Below are 15,206 nucleotides of genomic sequence, written 5' to 3'. Positions count from 1 at the left end.
CTTACAAACCAAGCATATGTTTTACAAATTTTGTCATTTTTCCAATATGTCTTCTGTTATCAAGTCCAGCGAGGATATCGATAATAATGAATATAGAATTATAGACTAAACTTAAATGATTAATTGCTTCATGATTGATTGTAAACGGATACTCAGTAAAACCAACTATAGTAATTAGTGTAATTAAGCCATTATGTTACATAGATCAACAACAAAATAAGAAAAAAAAATAAGACTTATTACGCCCCTGATCTAAAAAATAATCATTTGTTATTGAACAGTTATCGCTATTGCAAATAAAATAGTCTGAACTTGAGCTCTTCGTTCCTTATTAACTTGCGGAATGTGATATTTTGTGTGATCTAACCGATCGTCAATATTTACGAGTAGTGAAGTATAGATAGACTTTACATTCTAGAATAGACCCAGACACACTTGCACTTGGAATTCCAAGGACCCGTATAATTTTATTTTATCGGGGACTCTTTTCTCGTTTCCCCTCTTACACCTTAGGCTTACACCACACCTTTAGTTATTCATATGGAATAGTTAAGTCACGTATTATAAATATATTCTAAGGTTCTGGATCCATTGGATTTGTCATGGTCGAGGGAGGGTACATGTTTAGACCTTAGGATACACGTTTCAGGGCAAGGGGAACAAAATAGATCTGTGAATCGCAATTCTCCAATGTAGAGGGACTACCAACTTCTACAGTTCTACAACTAGCAACTTCTGCAGTTTGTTGTTGTTTTAGTGTTTTCGGTTGTTCATCAGTTATGCTCATATTAAATACTGCCAGTTATAAAAATTACAACCCGTATATGCGCTGTTCAAATATTAAAATAAAAAAGTTCTATTAATTTTCGGACAAGCCTACCCTCACCTTAATAAACGAGTAGAGTGTCTCGTGCAGTTCATGCAACTCCGTATATCCAATGGCGCCAGGAATGATATGCCGCAGAAAAGGCATGAAGTTCATCACACCACCGCTCATGTCAACCACTTTGAATGCCCGTTTGATCATATGACATAGTTTTTTTAAACGGATGTCTTTCAAATCGTATCTGAAAAACAAGTTTTTATTGTGCCAAGTCCAATGCTGCTGGCTTCACAACTAGGGACTTGTCCTGTCCACCATAGAGTATATTGAATAGTATGCTGTCCACCATACACATGGTGTATTTTGATGGCGGGTCAGTAAGGGCAGCTATGAGATCCCGTGCCGTGGTCCTACGCGAAAATGGTCTAAGGAGACCATCCCTCGATTTCAAATTGATGAAAAATGGATGGGTTGATGGAAATGGCGTCAAAAAAAAGTTTATCAAAAATGCCATTTTTCTTGCACACTGTATGTTTTTTCAAAATCTGTAAATGCCATTTTTCATGAATTTGAAATCGAGGGATGGTCTTTTTAGACCATTTTCGCGTAGGACCAGGGGATCTCATAGCTGCCCTTACTGACCCGCTATCAAAACACGCCCTGTATATATACAGGGTGTAAACCTAATACGGGCGAACCTCTTAACGGTGGTAACATGGTGGTGAGTGGACATAAAAAATGGAATTAGATAATTTTTACTTAAAATTGAAATATTTTTTTTATCCATACAAATTAATTCGGCCCGCAACGTAATGCAAACACACTCGCGTTAAACGCTCGTTGACAGTTGTCATTGATTGTCATCGCAACCACTTTTACAGTACATTGCTGCTGGGATTTTTTTCAAAAATTCATTATGGGGTGAAAATTAAGAGTAGCTCAAAAACACTTCTTAATGAATGATAACAATATTGAATTATATGCCTGGTTTCATTTATCGCCCTTATTAGGTTTACGCACTGTATACCTACAGTTTTAACCATTGAAATTTAAACCAAATTTCATAAGCTAATTTCATGGAGGCTGCGTTACTGAGTGGTATTTCTTTACTTGTAAATACGATACTTTAGGGATATTAGGGATTATAGTTTACATATCTCTAGACAGTCAGCAACGCGTATGTAACACCTCTGGGGTTGCAGGCGGAAGCCTGATAGACTACGGTGACTGCTTACCATCAGGAGGGCCGTATGCTTGTTTGTATCGTATTTTAAGTACGTATTAGTAAAACTAACAATTAGGTTTGATTCGAACTTCCAGGTTATATGTAAATTATCTCTAGATACGATATGAGTTCAAAAGATTGGCTCTTTGTGCTTACCTACTGCTGGGCGTTAAAAAAAAGTACTTTATAATTTTACCAACCTTGTGCCCGCTACCAGTCTCCACAGAATATTGACGATTGAAATGTCGAACAAATCATTGACTACGACAGGCTGGCGCGTATTCGACAAAAGCTTGACGAGGTCTGTACACTCCTCGGCTATGTACGCCTCCATGGAGCGGGTGCCGTAACCGAAACCTTTCAAATACTTAAGGAGCACTCCACGAGTTGTTTTCCAGCTTTGGCCGTCAGAAAATACTACTCCTGTAAATATTTATCATAAAAATTACCTGGGTCAGTTATAAATGAAACCATTGTGTTATGTAGTTTTAAACGTAATTTGAGGGGGAAACTGAAGTCCAGTCGAGTTCATGTACCTATTTGAGAAACAAGATGTAAATAAAATATCAATGATTACACAAAAAGTTACTTAATAATAAAACTTATTCTGAACACTAACAAACGAAATCTTAAAATTAACTTACTAAGACTTACAACTAAACATCACACAAAACAAACTACAACTACAAACTATAGTTTTTATATAAACTTCTCCCAATTCATCTCCCTCCGGGAAACCCCCCAATATGCTGGCTACATTCCCCCTCTGAATCGCCAAACTTATTCTCTGGGCAAAGAAAGAGCCCGCTCTAGGGTCACCTGAGACGCCCATTAGCCTAACTGACACCTGTTTTACGAATTTTAAAACACAATTTAATAAAATTAAAACACTACCTATTAAGAGTTTAAGTTTAAATATGCAAAAAAATCTAATCTATCTAGTTGTCAAAGCGGACCCCGCTCTCATGAGCCATGGCGAATGCCGGGATAGCGCATAGAGGATGAGGAGGATGCAAAAAAATCTATCTTTAATTTGAGATCTTACGAGAGCTTCTAGGTATAAGTAAAATCAACAGGAATCAAATCGTCACAAATAAAAGTAGTAGGTACTCACCTAACTTCTTTCCAAACGACCGTATCATATAAAACAGCCCATCCGGCCTCCCCTCGAACACATCCCTCGAAGAAACTTCCTTGATCAAGTCCTTTCCAAACACCACAACAACATTCATAGAGCCTAACTGGAGACCCACTATGTCTCCATACATTTTCGCCCATGATTGCCAAAGACTGTGGTGATGTTTCAGCTTTCTTAACCCGATCCAAACGGATATTAGATTTCCTATTATTGGTAACGAACATGGACCTTAAAGTTAAAATAAAATATGTTTAGGTATTCGTCAGCCGACATGTAACATGTTTTTCAAAAAATATTGCAAACCTGGAGGATAATAACGCGATCGGCCAGGGAATGTAATCTTATAAAAAGAAATGAACAAAAGTATTGAAATAGTTAGTAACCACATTGTCACTGCTAGCCACGGTGTGAACTGAGATGGGTGCAGAGATTTCTGTGGTTCGGATACTCAAATTAGGTGTTATTTCGGTAGCTTACCGAGCTCGTAGATAGTTGTAATATATGGGTATAATTATGAAAGAGGGTAGCATCAATTATCGGCGACAGATTTATGTACCTACCTACGTATCATCTTTCTCTTTCAATAAATGGTGGTTACCAAGCAGACGTGTCTTGTGCTTTCTCTCCGTTCTAGAAGTTCCTAGCTGGCCGGTGTACCCATAGACTTTTCAGTGGCGACGAGATCGAGGAATAAACGCGTGTGGAACATTTTTTTTTTAAGTCAAGTGGACAAAAGTGAATATCACAGTTACAATGTCGATCGGTAAAGTTGGTGCGTTCGATGTGCATAAGGATAATTGGGACTTATATGTGGAACGATTAGGCCAATATTTTCTGGTAAACGACGTTAAACCGGCAGTGCAAGTGGCAACGTTAATCACCGTCATGGGTAGTGAGGCGTACGAGCTCATGGCGAATTTATGTTCACCGGACAAGCCGTCAACAAAAAAATACGATGACCTTGTGGCAGTTATGAAGAAGCACCTACAGCCAGCTCGCAGTACCATGGCCGAACGATTTAAATTTCGTCAAAGGACACAAAAAAGTGACGAAACCGTGGCGGAATATACCGCGGAGTTGAAAAAGTTAACCAAAGATTGTGGTTTCGACGAGACTAGTTTAAAAGACAATTTACGAGACCAATTTGTGTGTGGCGTTCGTAATGACAGTATTCGGCAAAAGTTATTTACGGAAGATAACCTAACATTTGAAAGAGCATTTAAAGTGGCGGTGGCGATGGAAGCTGCGGAAAATCATGCGGCGTTGGTACAGGACCGTTCTATAACAGGGGAGGGAGTATCATCGTCCACGATGGCAACGGCAGTGCATCAGCTGGCCGCGGTCAGACGCGACAAGCGGCAGTCGGCGGGGCCGGAGCGCTATGCATCGCGCGGTTCAAAGGTCGTGCAGTGCGACGGGTCAAAGGGCGCCAGCGGCACGGGCGCGGGCAAGGGACGAGCGGTTAGGAACACTGCAGACGGGAAGGGAGGACAAACTCAGCAATGTCCGACGTGCGGAGGGCCACATGTGCACAGTTTGTGTAAATTTAAAGCCTATGTTTGCAGAGTTTGTAACAAAGAAGGGCATCTTAAGAAAATGTGTCCAAATATGAGGAAAAATGTGTCATTTCATGCGATGTTAGAAGAACAGGCAGCGGACGAGGATTTGGAAAGTGACAGTAACGGCAGTGAAGAGGTAAATAACTTTTCTATAGAGGCTAAAAAGTTAACGAAGTATAGACCTTACATAGTGCAATTACGAGTGAATAATGTAATTTTAGAAATGGAAGTAGATACGGGAAGTCCGATTTCTTGTATTAGCGATGATTGTTATAATAAGTTATTTTCAGAGTGTCCATTAAAAGCTAGTGACTTGAACTTATCTTATTATACGAAAATAAATGTCCAACCCATAGGCAGGATATTACCGTCGGTACAATATAAAAATATATGTAAAGATTTAGATTTGTATGTAATGGTTAACGGGAAAACGAGTTTACTCGGCAGACAGTGGATTAAAGAATTAGGTTTATTGCCGGACTTAGTGAAATCTGTAGATTGTAATAATGTCAGTACGAAGCATATTTTTGACATAAATGATTTCAGTTCCAGATATTGTGAAGTGTTTGAAGGCGGCCTGGGAAGGTTTACCGGCGGGAAGGTGGGGTTCCGGCTGCGCGAGGGCGCGACGCCCGTGTTCCTGCGCGCGCGCCCGCTGGCGTACGCGCTGCGCGAGCCGGTGGAGCGCGCGCTCGACCAGCTGGTGGCTGACGGCGTGATCACTCCGGTAAACTCGTCCGACTGGGCTACGCCTATAGTGCCGGTGATGAAAAAAGACGGAACGATTCGGGTATGTGCTGACTTTGGCTCCTCACAGACAGTCTTAAAAATTCATAATCTTAAAAAAAACTTGTATGCAATCTGACAGTTCAAATCTGTCACTGTCTTGTCAGTGTCAGTTTGAACTGTCAGATTGCATACAAGTTTTTTTTAAGATTATGAATTTTTAAGACTGTCTGTGGGGAGCCTTTAAGTTAACTCTCAATAGATGTTTGGAGGTGGACCGTTTCCCGCTGCCAAGGGTTGATGACTTACTAGCTAAATTACATGGAGGGAATCGATTCACCAAATTAGACTTATCTCAAGCGTACGCGCAATTTGAACTAGACGAATCCAAACGGTTTACGGTCATAAACACTCATAAAGGTTTGTTCATGTATAATCGACTTATATATGGGTTAGCGTCGAGCCCCGGTATTTTTCAGAGAAAATTAGAGCAGCTTTTCGGAGATTTACCGCGCGTAGGTATTTTTTTGGACGATCTGATTATAACCGGGGAAGATGATGAAACACATTTAAAGACGTTACATGAGGTGTTTAGGAGGCTCCAAACTTACGGTCTAAAGGTTAGGAAAGATAAGTGTACCTTCTTTTCCGAGGCAGTGACGTACTTAGGTTTTGTTATCAGTAGGCAAGGTGTACACACATGCCCCGAGAAAATAGAAGCAATTAAAAAGGTCCCCGAACCAAGTAATCTTACCGAGTTGCGTTCGTTTATCGGCTTAGTAATGTATTATGCAAAATTTGTTCGAAACATTAGTACCATACTTACACCGTTTTACAAGTTACTAAAAAAAGGGGTTACTTTTCATTGGAATCAAGAGTGTAGTGAAGCGTTTAGAAAAATAAAAAAGGTATTAATGTCTAGTGAAGTTCTGGCTCATTATTCCCTAGATCTGCCGGTTGTTCTCACATGTGACGCGAGTAGTTTAGGACTGGGGGCAGTGGTGTCTCATATTACGCCGGACGGCGAGCGGCCGGTGGCGTACGCGTCGCGGACACTCAATGCAGCAGAGAAAAACTATTCACAAATAGAACGGGAAGCGTTAAGTATAATATTTGGGGTGAGAAAATTCCACCAATATTTATATGGCAGGGAATTCACTTTACGGACCGACCACAAACCCCTGGTATCTATTTTTGGCGAAAAGAAAGGAATACCGGTAATGGCAGCTAGTAGACTTCAACGCTGGGCGGTATTGCTGACCGGATATAATTTTAATATCGAATATGTGCGAAGTGAGGATAACGCGGCAGATGCTCTGTCCCGTTTACCTGTAAAGAAATCGGTCAGGTTACCGAAAGAAGTTACGTATTTGAATTTCATTCAAAATTTTTTACCTATAGATAAACATATGGTTCAGGTTAACACAGAAAAAGATCATATATTAAGACGAGTAGTAACTTACTTACAGACCGGCTGGCCATCATCGGTAAAGGACAGTGAGATCCAACCTTACTTTTTGCGACGGGAGGAATTGTATATGGAAAGAGGCTGTATGGTTTGGGGCTACAGGTTAGTAATTCCCGAAGTATTACGGGAGAAGTTGTTACAGGAGCTACATGTGGGCCACATGGGGATTGTAAAAATGAAAAGTATGGCGCGTAGTGTCATGTGGTGGCCGGGCATCGACGCGGATGTGGAGCGCACCTGCAAGAGCTGCGGCACGTGCGCAGCGGAGAGCGCGGCGCCACCGCGTGCGCCCCCACAGCCGTGGCGCTACTTGACAGATGTCTGGACTAGGTTACATGTAGATTTTTTAGGGCCCCTACAGGGTAGGACCTTTTTGATTATTATCGATTCTACTTCAAAATGGTTAGAGGTTTTCCAAATGCAATCCACCACGGCGAAAGCCGTTATAAAGGTATTAAGAGAGACATTCGCGCGTTTTGGTTTACCTCGAGAAGTGGTGTCCGATAACGGACCACCCTTTACGAGCCAAGAATATAATAGTTTCATGTCACATAATCGGGTTAAGGTCACCTATGCAGCAGCGTACCATCCAGCGTCGAACGGGGCCGCGGAAGGCGCGGTTAAACTGTGCAAACGGGCAATTAAAAAGGCTATGCGGGACGGTAGCGACATAGATGCCGCATTGCAGGCTTACCTTCTCGCGTATCGAAATGTAGAACATAGTACCACAGGGGTCTCACCGGCAGAACTATTGCAGCGTAGGAAACTTCGTTCCAGGCTTGATTTATTAAAAGACGGGTCGGTAGAGGACAGAGTCAAGGAACGTCAAACGAAGCAAGTAACTTACGCTGGAGGTACAGCCAGGGAGTTTAACGTGGGGGAAAATGTGTGGTATAGGAATTACAGTGGAGGTAGGAGATGGTTAAATGGAAAAGTTCAGGAAAAAACAAGTTCACGCAATTATATAGTTGCGGCGGAAAACGGTTCACCCATTCATAGGCATGTAGATCAAATTAAAAGTCGATGGTTGAGCACATATGAGGATCCGTCTCCATCATCATCAACCCAAGAGTCGGACGGTTTGGGGAGCGAGCGCACCGACAATTCTAATGTAGGGGTTCAGGATGTGGAGTCTGGTGGGACATCAGTGGCAACTCCCTCACCACCACAACCAGACAGGTTGGAACCCAGCGTCCCCCCGGTCAACCTTCCCCGGCCCATACTGAGACCGAGAGATAAGTTGCCTCCTGTAAAAAGATACGGTTTCGAGATTGACTAAACACTGTAATACCTTAAATATCGAATTTTAGTTAGTTAACCATTTACCGAATGTAATAAAATATTTCTTTGTGTACACTTTAATAGCTGTCAACTTTAAAGTCATATCGCCAGAAATGGCTTCAAATGTATTAAAGATTAAAAGGTACATGTACATGTTAGAAATAAGGGTGGAGGTGTAATATATGGGTATAATTATGAAAGAGGGTAGCATCAATTATCGGCGACAGATTTATGTACCTACCTACGTATCATCTTTCTCTTTCAATAAATGGTGGTTACCAAGCAGACGTGTCTTGTGCTTTCTCTCCGTTCTAGAAGTTCCTAGCTGGCCGGTGTACCCATAGACTTTTCAATAGTGTGAAGCGAACTGACATATAAGTGTAATGGAGATATACACGTACAGGTAATTTTTTATTAAAAACACTGAAGCCCTTAGGCACTGGTCCCACTGCGAGCTAGTAAGCTATGAGCTATCGGCTATAAAAGCGAACAAAAGATAAGCACTTCCGTGCAAATAAAAGAGACACGGCGATTTTTATAGCTGACTGCTGGGCGAGTAACTATAAACATCACCGTGTCTCTTTTATTTGCACGGGAGTGATTAATCTTTTGTTCGTTTTGTTTCTTTATTACGTGTTTCCACAGTGCCTTATGCATGTAATGAAAACTACAAAACTTTTTATTTTATTTTGTGGACAAGTAACTACATCAAAGCTACTCTAAATTCTAAAGCTAGAAATAAAGTTTAGAACCGTATCGTACCTACCTGGAAGTTATTTAGTGATTTTTCATATAAAATGCCTACTAATATTAGGTTGCAATGGTTGCATTTTAATATGTAAGAGGCCCCAGGTTAATCCTCCAAACCCTTGAGGCGATGCACTCACTAAACTGTAGAATACGATCCTCGATTTCCATGAATACGTATGCTTAGAATTATAATAACAACAATGACGTTCCTCAAGTTATCTTTGGACAATCGACGATTTTGAAATCAGAAAAAACATTGTTAACAATAATCAATTGTGTACCACTTCCTGCGGGAAGGGGGCCATCCACATATTACGTCACGCAAAATTTTGAATTGTCAAATTTAGTATGACCCCCCCCCTCTCCCTACACTGTGACGTAATAAATATATGGATGACGCCAAATATAACACCAAGAAAGTCAAAAAACCGATTAGAGTCACATGACATATTTATTTATGTTTTGCCAATAGTTTTTAAACTAGTCCCTTTGCCGACACGAACTATGTAAGTACATAATGTAGGTATACGTAGTTAAAAAAAGAAATAGCGACAGGGACATGCCATTGCCTACAAACGACACTAATCATTGGACAGTTTCCCGCAACACTGATCTAGGCGACCTTGCACTGGCAGCATTAAACCGCACCCGAAGTGGCATTGATTAGGTGGATAATATGAAACTTGAGGTTTGCCCTATCCTTCAACAGAGATCATGCACCTAGGTTATTTAACATTGACACATTCTCGTTCTAGCATTATGATTATGCATTAATGAGCGAGATGTAAGTTACGTAGACGTTAGCGAATATTTCAGCAGATATGCGGTGTAACCAAAAGTTATACAGGGTGTAATTTTTATAACCGGCAATATTTCAGGAGGTAGTATATACTCAACCAAAACAATAAAAAATCACCATAATCTAATCGCCCGATCAACTATCTCTGTATGCGACGTCACCGCAGCGCGGAGGCGTGTCCGTAAAATGGAACGAATTGCAATATTACTTAATATTTTATTATCACTATCACTACATCACTACATAGTATAAAACAAAGTCACTTTTTCTGTCCCTATGTCCCTTTGTATGCTTAAATCTTTGAAACTACGCAACGGATTTTGATGCGGTTTTTTTAATAGATAGAGTGATTCAAGAGGAAGGTTTATATGTATAATAACATCCATTAAATAGTGGAGAAGTACTGTTATTTTTGAGGTTTCTAATGTGATGTCGTAAATAATTACATGCGGGTAGATTATATTTATTTGTCTACCCCGAACATTTATATAAATTAATATCGGGTAGTTTTGTGTTGTTTACATCTCCGGTGACATTTTGCTGGGACGTCAGTCTTCCGCGACCACGGCCAGTGCAACCTGGCCGAAACGTTGGGAAAAAGGTAAAAATAATGTTAATTAATCGCATTCGACCTGTATGTGACTTTAAATATGTGTACAAAGCGCGAGAACTTAGTGTTATCTTGATAAGGGATAGGGATAGCGATATCACTACATAGTATAAAACAAAGTCGCTTTCTCTGTCCCTATGTCCCTTTGTATGCTTAAATCTTTGAAACTACGCAACGGATTTTGATGCGGTTTTTTTTTTAATAGATAGAGTTATTCAAGAGGAAGGTTTATATGTATAATAACATCCATTAAATAGTGGAGAAGTACTGTTATTTTTGAGGTTTCTAATGTGATGTCGTAAATAATTACATGCGGGTAGATTATATTTATTTGTCTACCCCGAACATTTATATAAATTAATATCGGGTAGTTTTGTGTTGTTTACATCTCCGGTGACATTTTGCTGGGACGTCAGTCTTCCGCGACCACGGCCAGTGCAACCTGGCCGAAACGTTGGGAAAAAAGGTAAAAATAATGTTAATTAATCGCTTTCGACCTGTATGTGACTTTAAATATGTGTACAAAGCGCGAGAACTTAGTGTTATCTTGATAAGGGATAGGGATAGCGATAGGGATAGCGATAGGGATAGCGATAGCCATGGCGTTAGCGATAGCGATAGCGATAGGGATAGAGATAGGGATACGGATACGGATACGGATACGGAAACGGATACGGATACGGATAATATGGGTATCGTTAGAGGGATACGGATAACCGGTCGGCGGTCTCTTACAATCAAAGTGCTCTAAGACGATCGTTGTTTGCTTGCTTGAAGATTACGTTTGCGATAAGTATAAGCAAAATGTAAAAAATTGTAAGGGATAATAGAAAAAGTACTTTTTACCCACCGATCATAGTGTCGAAATACGGGCTATGTGGGATGTTTATAAAGGTTTCCCCAGCGTATATAGAATTACCTACGCTGTGGTCGATGTGTAATATTTCTACAATCATTTCAAGCAAAAGTATTATGTGCAATCGAAATAATCGCAGATAAATATACCAGAGAAACCTAAGGATCCAAATGAAAATCTTAATGAATACTTTTATTACGCGGGCGAAGCCGCGGGTAAAAGCTAGTTTTTTATATAGCAAGCTTATTATATCCAGGAAATATTGCCGGTTATAAAAATTACACATTGTATACATTTTTAGTGCCGTATACGCTATCGAGTAACGTATTCTAAATCGTCAAAAACTAATGGGAACATGCTCTGTAGTTATTGGATAATTAACTTGCAAAACCAACTTACAAAGTAGATATACACCGTGTTTCACTTAACACTAAAAACCTGAAAACAGTTTGTTCAAAATCGAGAGTAGAATCGATTGAACTATATCTTGATGGGGGTAATATTTTTATTTAAATTTGTATTATTAGTTATTTTTTACGTGCCTATTCTATTGTACTCGTAAGACAACATTGTGTATATCGCATTGCTAGAGGTTGTTTACCTTTTTCAGTATTTAGGGGTATTAATAATACTGGCTGGTTACTTGGACGATTATTTTCTCCGCTACGAGTTTGACGTTGTTTGTCAGTTTAATCTTAATGTTTATCCATAAGTCATAACAAATTGAACTCGTACCTAATTACAACCTTGTCATTTTGAATATTGGGTTTAAATTTGCTTACTGCGATTACCTGTCCAATTAGAAGTTTACTGTGACAAAGATTAAAAGTGTTTTACAGTGACATCTTAGCTGTCTATTGGTAAACCTTATGTCGTTGCAGTAACGTACACAAATAAATAGTTTTATGGTTTATGGTGGAAGTTAGCAATTATTTTATTGAGTGTACAGCTAAAAGTCAAGTAGAGCTGTACAGAAAATTAAAAATTCAATTTAAAAAAAAGTAACCATCAGATTAAAAGATGAATACTCTAGATGAGTTTAAAAAAATAAATCAGTTGGGGTGTCTGAGGTTTTGAGTGTTACCGGAAACACGTTGTATAGATAATTAGATAGTGGCAGTCATAGCTGGGCACCGTTAATCAAATAGTTAACTTCGTTAATCGCTAATCCGTTACTAAAAAAGTTAACTTCGTTAATCGTTAAAGCGATACATTTCGACAAATTTAACGTAAGTTAAAGTTAATCGTTAATCCGTTAACACGTAAAAAAAAATGAACTTTTCTTTAAATATTTAGTTGCATCAGTATCCACTATAACGTATTATATTTCTATAAAAGGCCGAAGTACAGCTAGCCTATTGAACTCTAGGCTGCACGTGGAAGACAGTGATTGCCTGAGCTAGAGCTGTTGTGGCACTTTGGGTGGTAGAGGCTAAGGAAGCGAATGTGGTCGTAAATAGGGCTCGAATTTGCTGCTCTATCACTACAACAGTCGCCATGGTAAAGCTTAGGATACACCGAATCAAAGTTAGTAAAAGCAAATCCACGTGAAGAATACTTTTTTAGGTAATATTTCGGAATTTTAGCAATCGACATCGGTAAAACCTAGGATTTACCGGCAAATCATAGGATTCGCCGTACTTCGGGCTTTTATAGTAGCGTTCAGAACGTGTTTTTCGCAGCGCAGATGGCGCCTGTGCCCTACTAGATTAACGATTAACGGACTCGGAGAAATTTAACGGAAGTTAACGAGTCCGTTAACATTTTTTCAAGTTAACTTAAAAGTTAATCCGTTAATCGAAATGTTAACTTCGTTAATTAACGATTAACGGATTAACGAGTTAATGCCCAGCTATGGTGGCAGTAGTGGTGACAAGTCACCAGACAGGCAAGTACGGTCGCGCGATAAATGATAAAACATCAGGCCGTCCCTATCGCACTATTTGTAAGTGCGATATCCAGGGCCAGATGTTTTATCATTTATCGCGTGACCATACTTGCCTGCCAGGTTAGCCAGACTTGACAAAAACTAGATACCGTATAGTAGTATAGCCTCGTAACGCCCACCATACAAAAAATTTGCTAAAGAATTTTGATCCTAATTGCATTTTAAATTGAGTTGAGTTTCAATTGTTCGAAATTTAGAGAAAAGAAATGCTACTTTATTCATTCACATGAGAGTTAAAATTCCATTGAACCCAAATGTACATCTCATTGCACATTGGGCGTCAGGAGAATAGAGTCGGACGGATAAAAAGGTTACTATAAATAAACCAATACAGATAATTAATGACGAAACGATAATACTACTAATTTATGACGTTTTGAAATATCTGATAGTGATAGTTATTTTCATTTATACAATACCACAACCTATGTATTAACTAAACGCTATTAAAAATCTGGCGAATACACTAATAAAACGTTACTCGGCTGATACAAGAAAATCATATTTACATACTTCAGATTATCTCACATGATATAATCTCCCTCCCTCATCAGCAGTGGTGGAAGGCACATAAACTTGTTTGTTATTTCCAAGGTGATAGTATTAAATCATATTTATTTTTTTTCTTCAAGAAAAAATAAGACAAAATTCAAATAAATATCGCTCACCAGCTACAGACTACAGTTAAAGCGACTGCTTATCATCATTATACGTACATGTTTCTGAAAGTAGAAAAAGATGGCGTTGCAGGAGTCAATAATAGTTATTTGTTATACAAGGGGGCAAAGTTGTATTTTAACGCCGAGTGTGGAATTGAAAAACGAGCAAGTGAAAGGATTCTATAGTTGAACCACGAGCGAAGCGAGTGGTTCGAGAATAGAATCCTGAACTTGCGAGTTTTTTAACACACGAGAAGTAAAATACATTTGCACCCGAGTGCAACACAAAACTTTTCCCCTCACTATAGCGAGGAAACTACAACGCAAAAAATGCGTTTATCACTGCTTCCAGTAGTTCCACAGGTGGTAAATCATCTTTATTACTAGATTCACCTAATTTTATCAATTTTAAAGCAGTTAATTTGACTTTATTCAAGGTCAAATTACTTTACCCACTAGTGGATAAAATGCGTTTTTACCCGCTGGTATTAAAGGACAAAACACGTGTTTTCGAGCTAGTGAGGGGAAAATCTTATTTACATCAGTCAAACAAGAAAACAAGACTCAGAGATCAATCAAGAAACAAGATTGTTTATCTGTTTTTCATCAATCATGATTTTCAGCTTACTTCCTTTTATGTCATTGAGGCGTTAGATATCAAATATGTCATCCATCTTTTGTACGGATCAAGATAACAATCAAAAATTCTGTATAGTGTTAAGCAGATAAAAATAAATTATTATTTATTTATTTCGTGTAACAGAGACACATATTTTGTTAGTACATACATGAATGAAAGTGACAATTAATTAAGGGTTAGTAGGAGCCTAAATCTAAAATATTTACATATAAAGTTAACCTACAGAGCTACCACTGTATGGTGGTCAGAGGGGAATGTAATCCCGCACAGTGTAGCAATAGCGGACAATCAGGCTTGTCCGCTATCATTCTCAGGATGACATTGGGACTGTCCCGCACCCGGCGCACCAGGGATGCGGCGCGCTTGCGCAAGGTCGTCTGAAAGCAATCAACGCGCGCCTCAGAAAACATACCTGATGCGCTACAGAAGCGAGGCAGTCCCACTATCACCCGGAACGCGTTATTATATTGGACCCGAAGGGCCCTATAGGCCCGTTGCGTGTACTGAACCCAAAGGCTGCAGGTATACAGGGACGTACAAAATGCTCTAAAGAGTGTAATCTTAACTCCCCTTGAGCAACCAGCAAACCTTCGTGCTATCATATTCGCCCGCACCGACAGGGCCCTTCGTTCTCGCTCCATGTCTGGGTCGTCCCCGAGGTTGGCCGTCACAATATGCCCGAGATATTTAAATTGGGTTACTCGGTCTATCGTACTACCATTAA

The 15,206-nt window shown here is 39.6% G+C and overlaps 2 protein-coding genes across 4 annotated transcripts in view; one reads left to right on the top strand and one right to left on the bottom strand.

The window, feature by feature from the left end:
* Nucleotides 1-13,877, bottom strand: part of LOC125232236 (farnesoate epoxidase-like) — a 43,409-nt gene extending 29,532 nt beyond the window's left edge. Inside the window, exons 1-4 of one of the 3 annotated variants that reach the window (XM_048137883.1) lie at nucleotides 13,852-13,877; nucleotides 3,163-3,414; nucleotides 2,249-2,471; nucleotides 887-1,067 (exon numbers count right to left, since the gene is read on the bottom strand). In XM_048137883.1, the coding sequence (XP_047993840.1) occupies nucleotides 887-1,067; nucleotides 2,249-2,471; nucleotides 3,163-3,316 (558 nt within the window). In that variant the 5' untranslated portion in view covers nucleotides 3,317-3,414; nucleotides 13,852-13,877. Of the gene's footprint in view, nucleotides 1-886; nucleotides 1,068-2,248; nucleotides 2,472-3,162; nucleotides 3,674-13,851 lie in introns of those variants that run through there. The other 2 variants (XM_048137881.1, XM_048137882.1) reach the window with 2 other exon arrangements.
* Nucleotides 3,682-5,539, top strand: LOC125232238. The gene is made up of 2 exons (XM_048137886.1): nucleotides 3,682-4,881; nucleotides 5,292-5,539. The coding sequence occupies exons 1-2, from the start codon at nucleotides 3,940-3,942 to the stop codon at nucleotides 5,304-5,306; spliced, it is 957 nt and encodes a 318-aa protein (XP_047993843.1). The 5' UTR covers nucleotides 3,682-3,939; the 3' UTR covers nucleotides 5,307-5,539.
* Nucleotides 13,878-15,206: the final 1,329 nt, after the last annotated feature.

This window comes from Leguminivora glycinivorella, chromosome 12, assembly GCF_023078275.1.
Source record: "Leguminivora glycinivorella isolate SPB_JAAS2020 chromosome 12, LegGlyc_1.1, whole genome shotgun sequence".
Classification (NCBI taxonomy): domain Eukaryota; kingdom Metazoa; phylum Arthropoda; class Insecta; order Lepidoptera; family Tortricidae; genus Leguminivora; species Leguminivora glycinivorella.
Note: the sequence above shows the minus strand (reverse complement) of the source record. Positions and strands in the feature narration are given on the sequence as shown.

Bases quoted from the DNA above. Each gene is read 5' to 3' on its own strand.
- LOC125232238 (XM_048137886.1), top strand. From the start codon at position 3,940: ATGTCGATCGGTAAAGTTGGTGCGTTCGATGTGCATAAGGATAATTGG.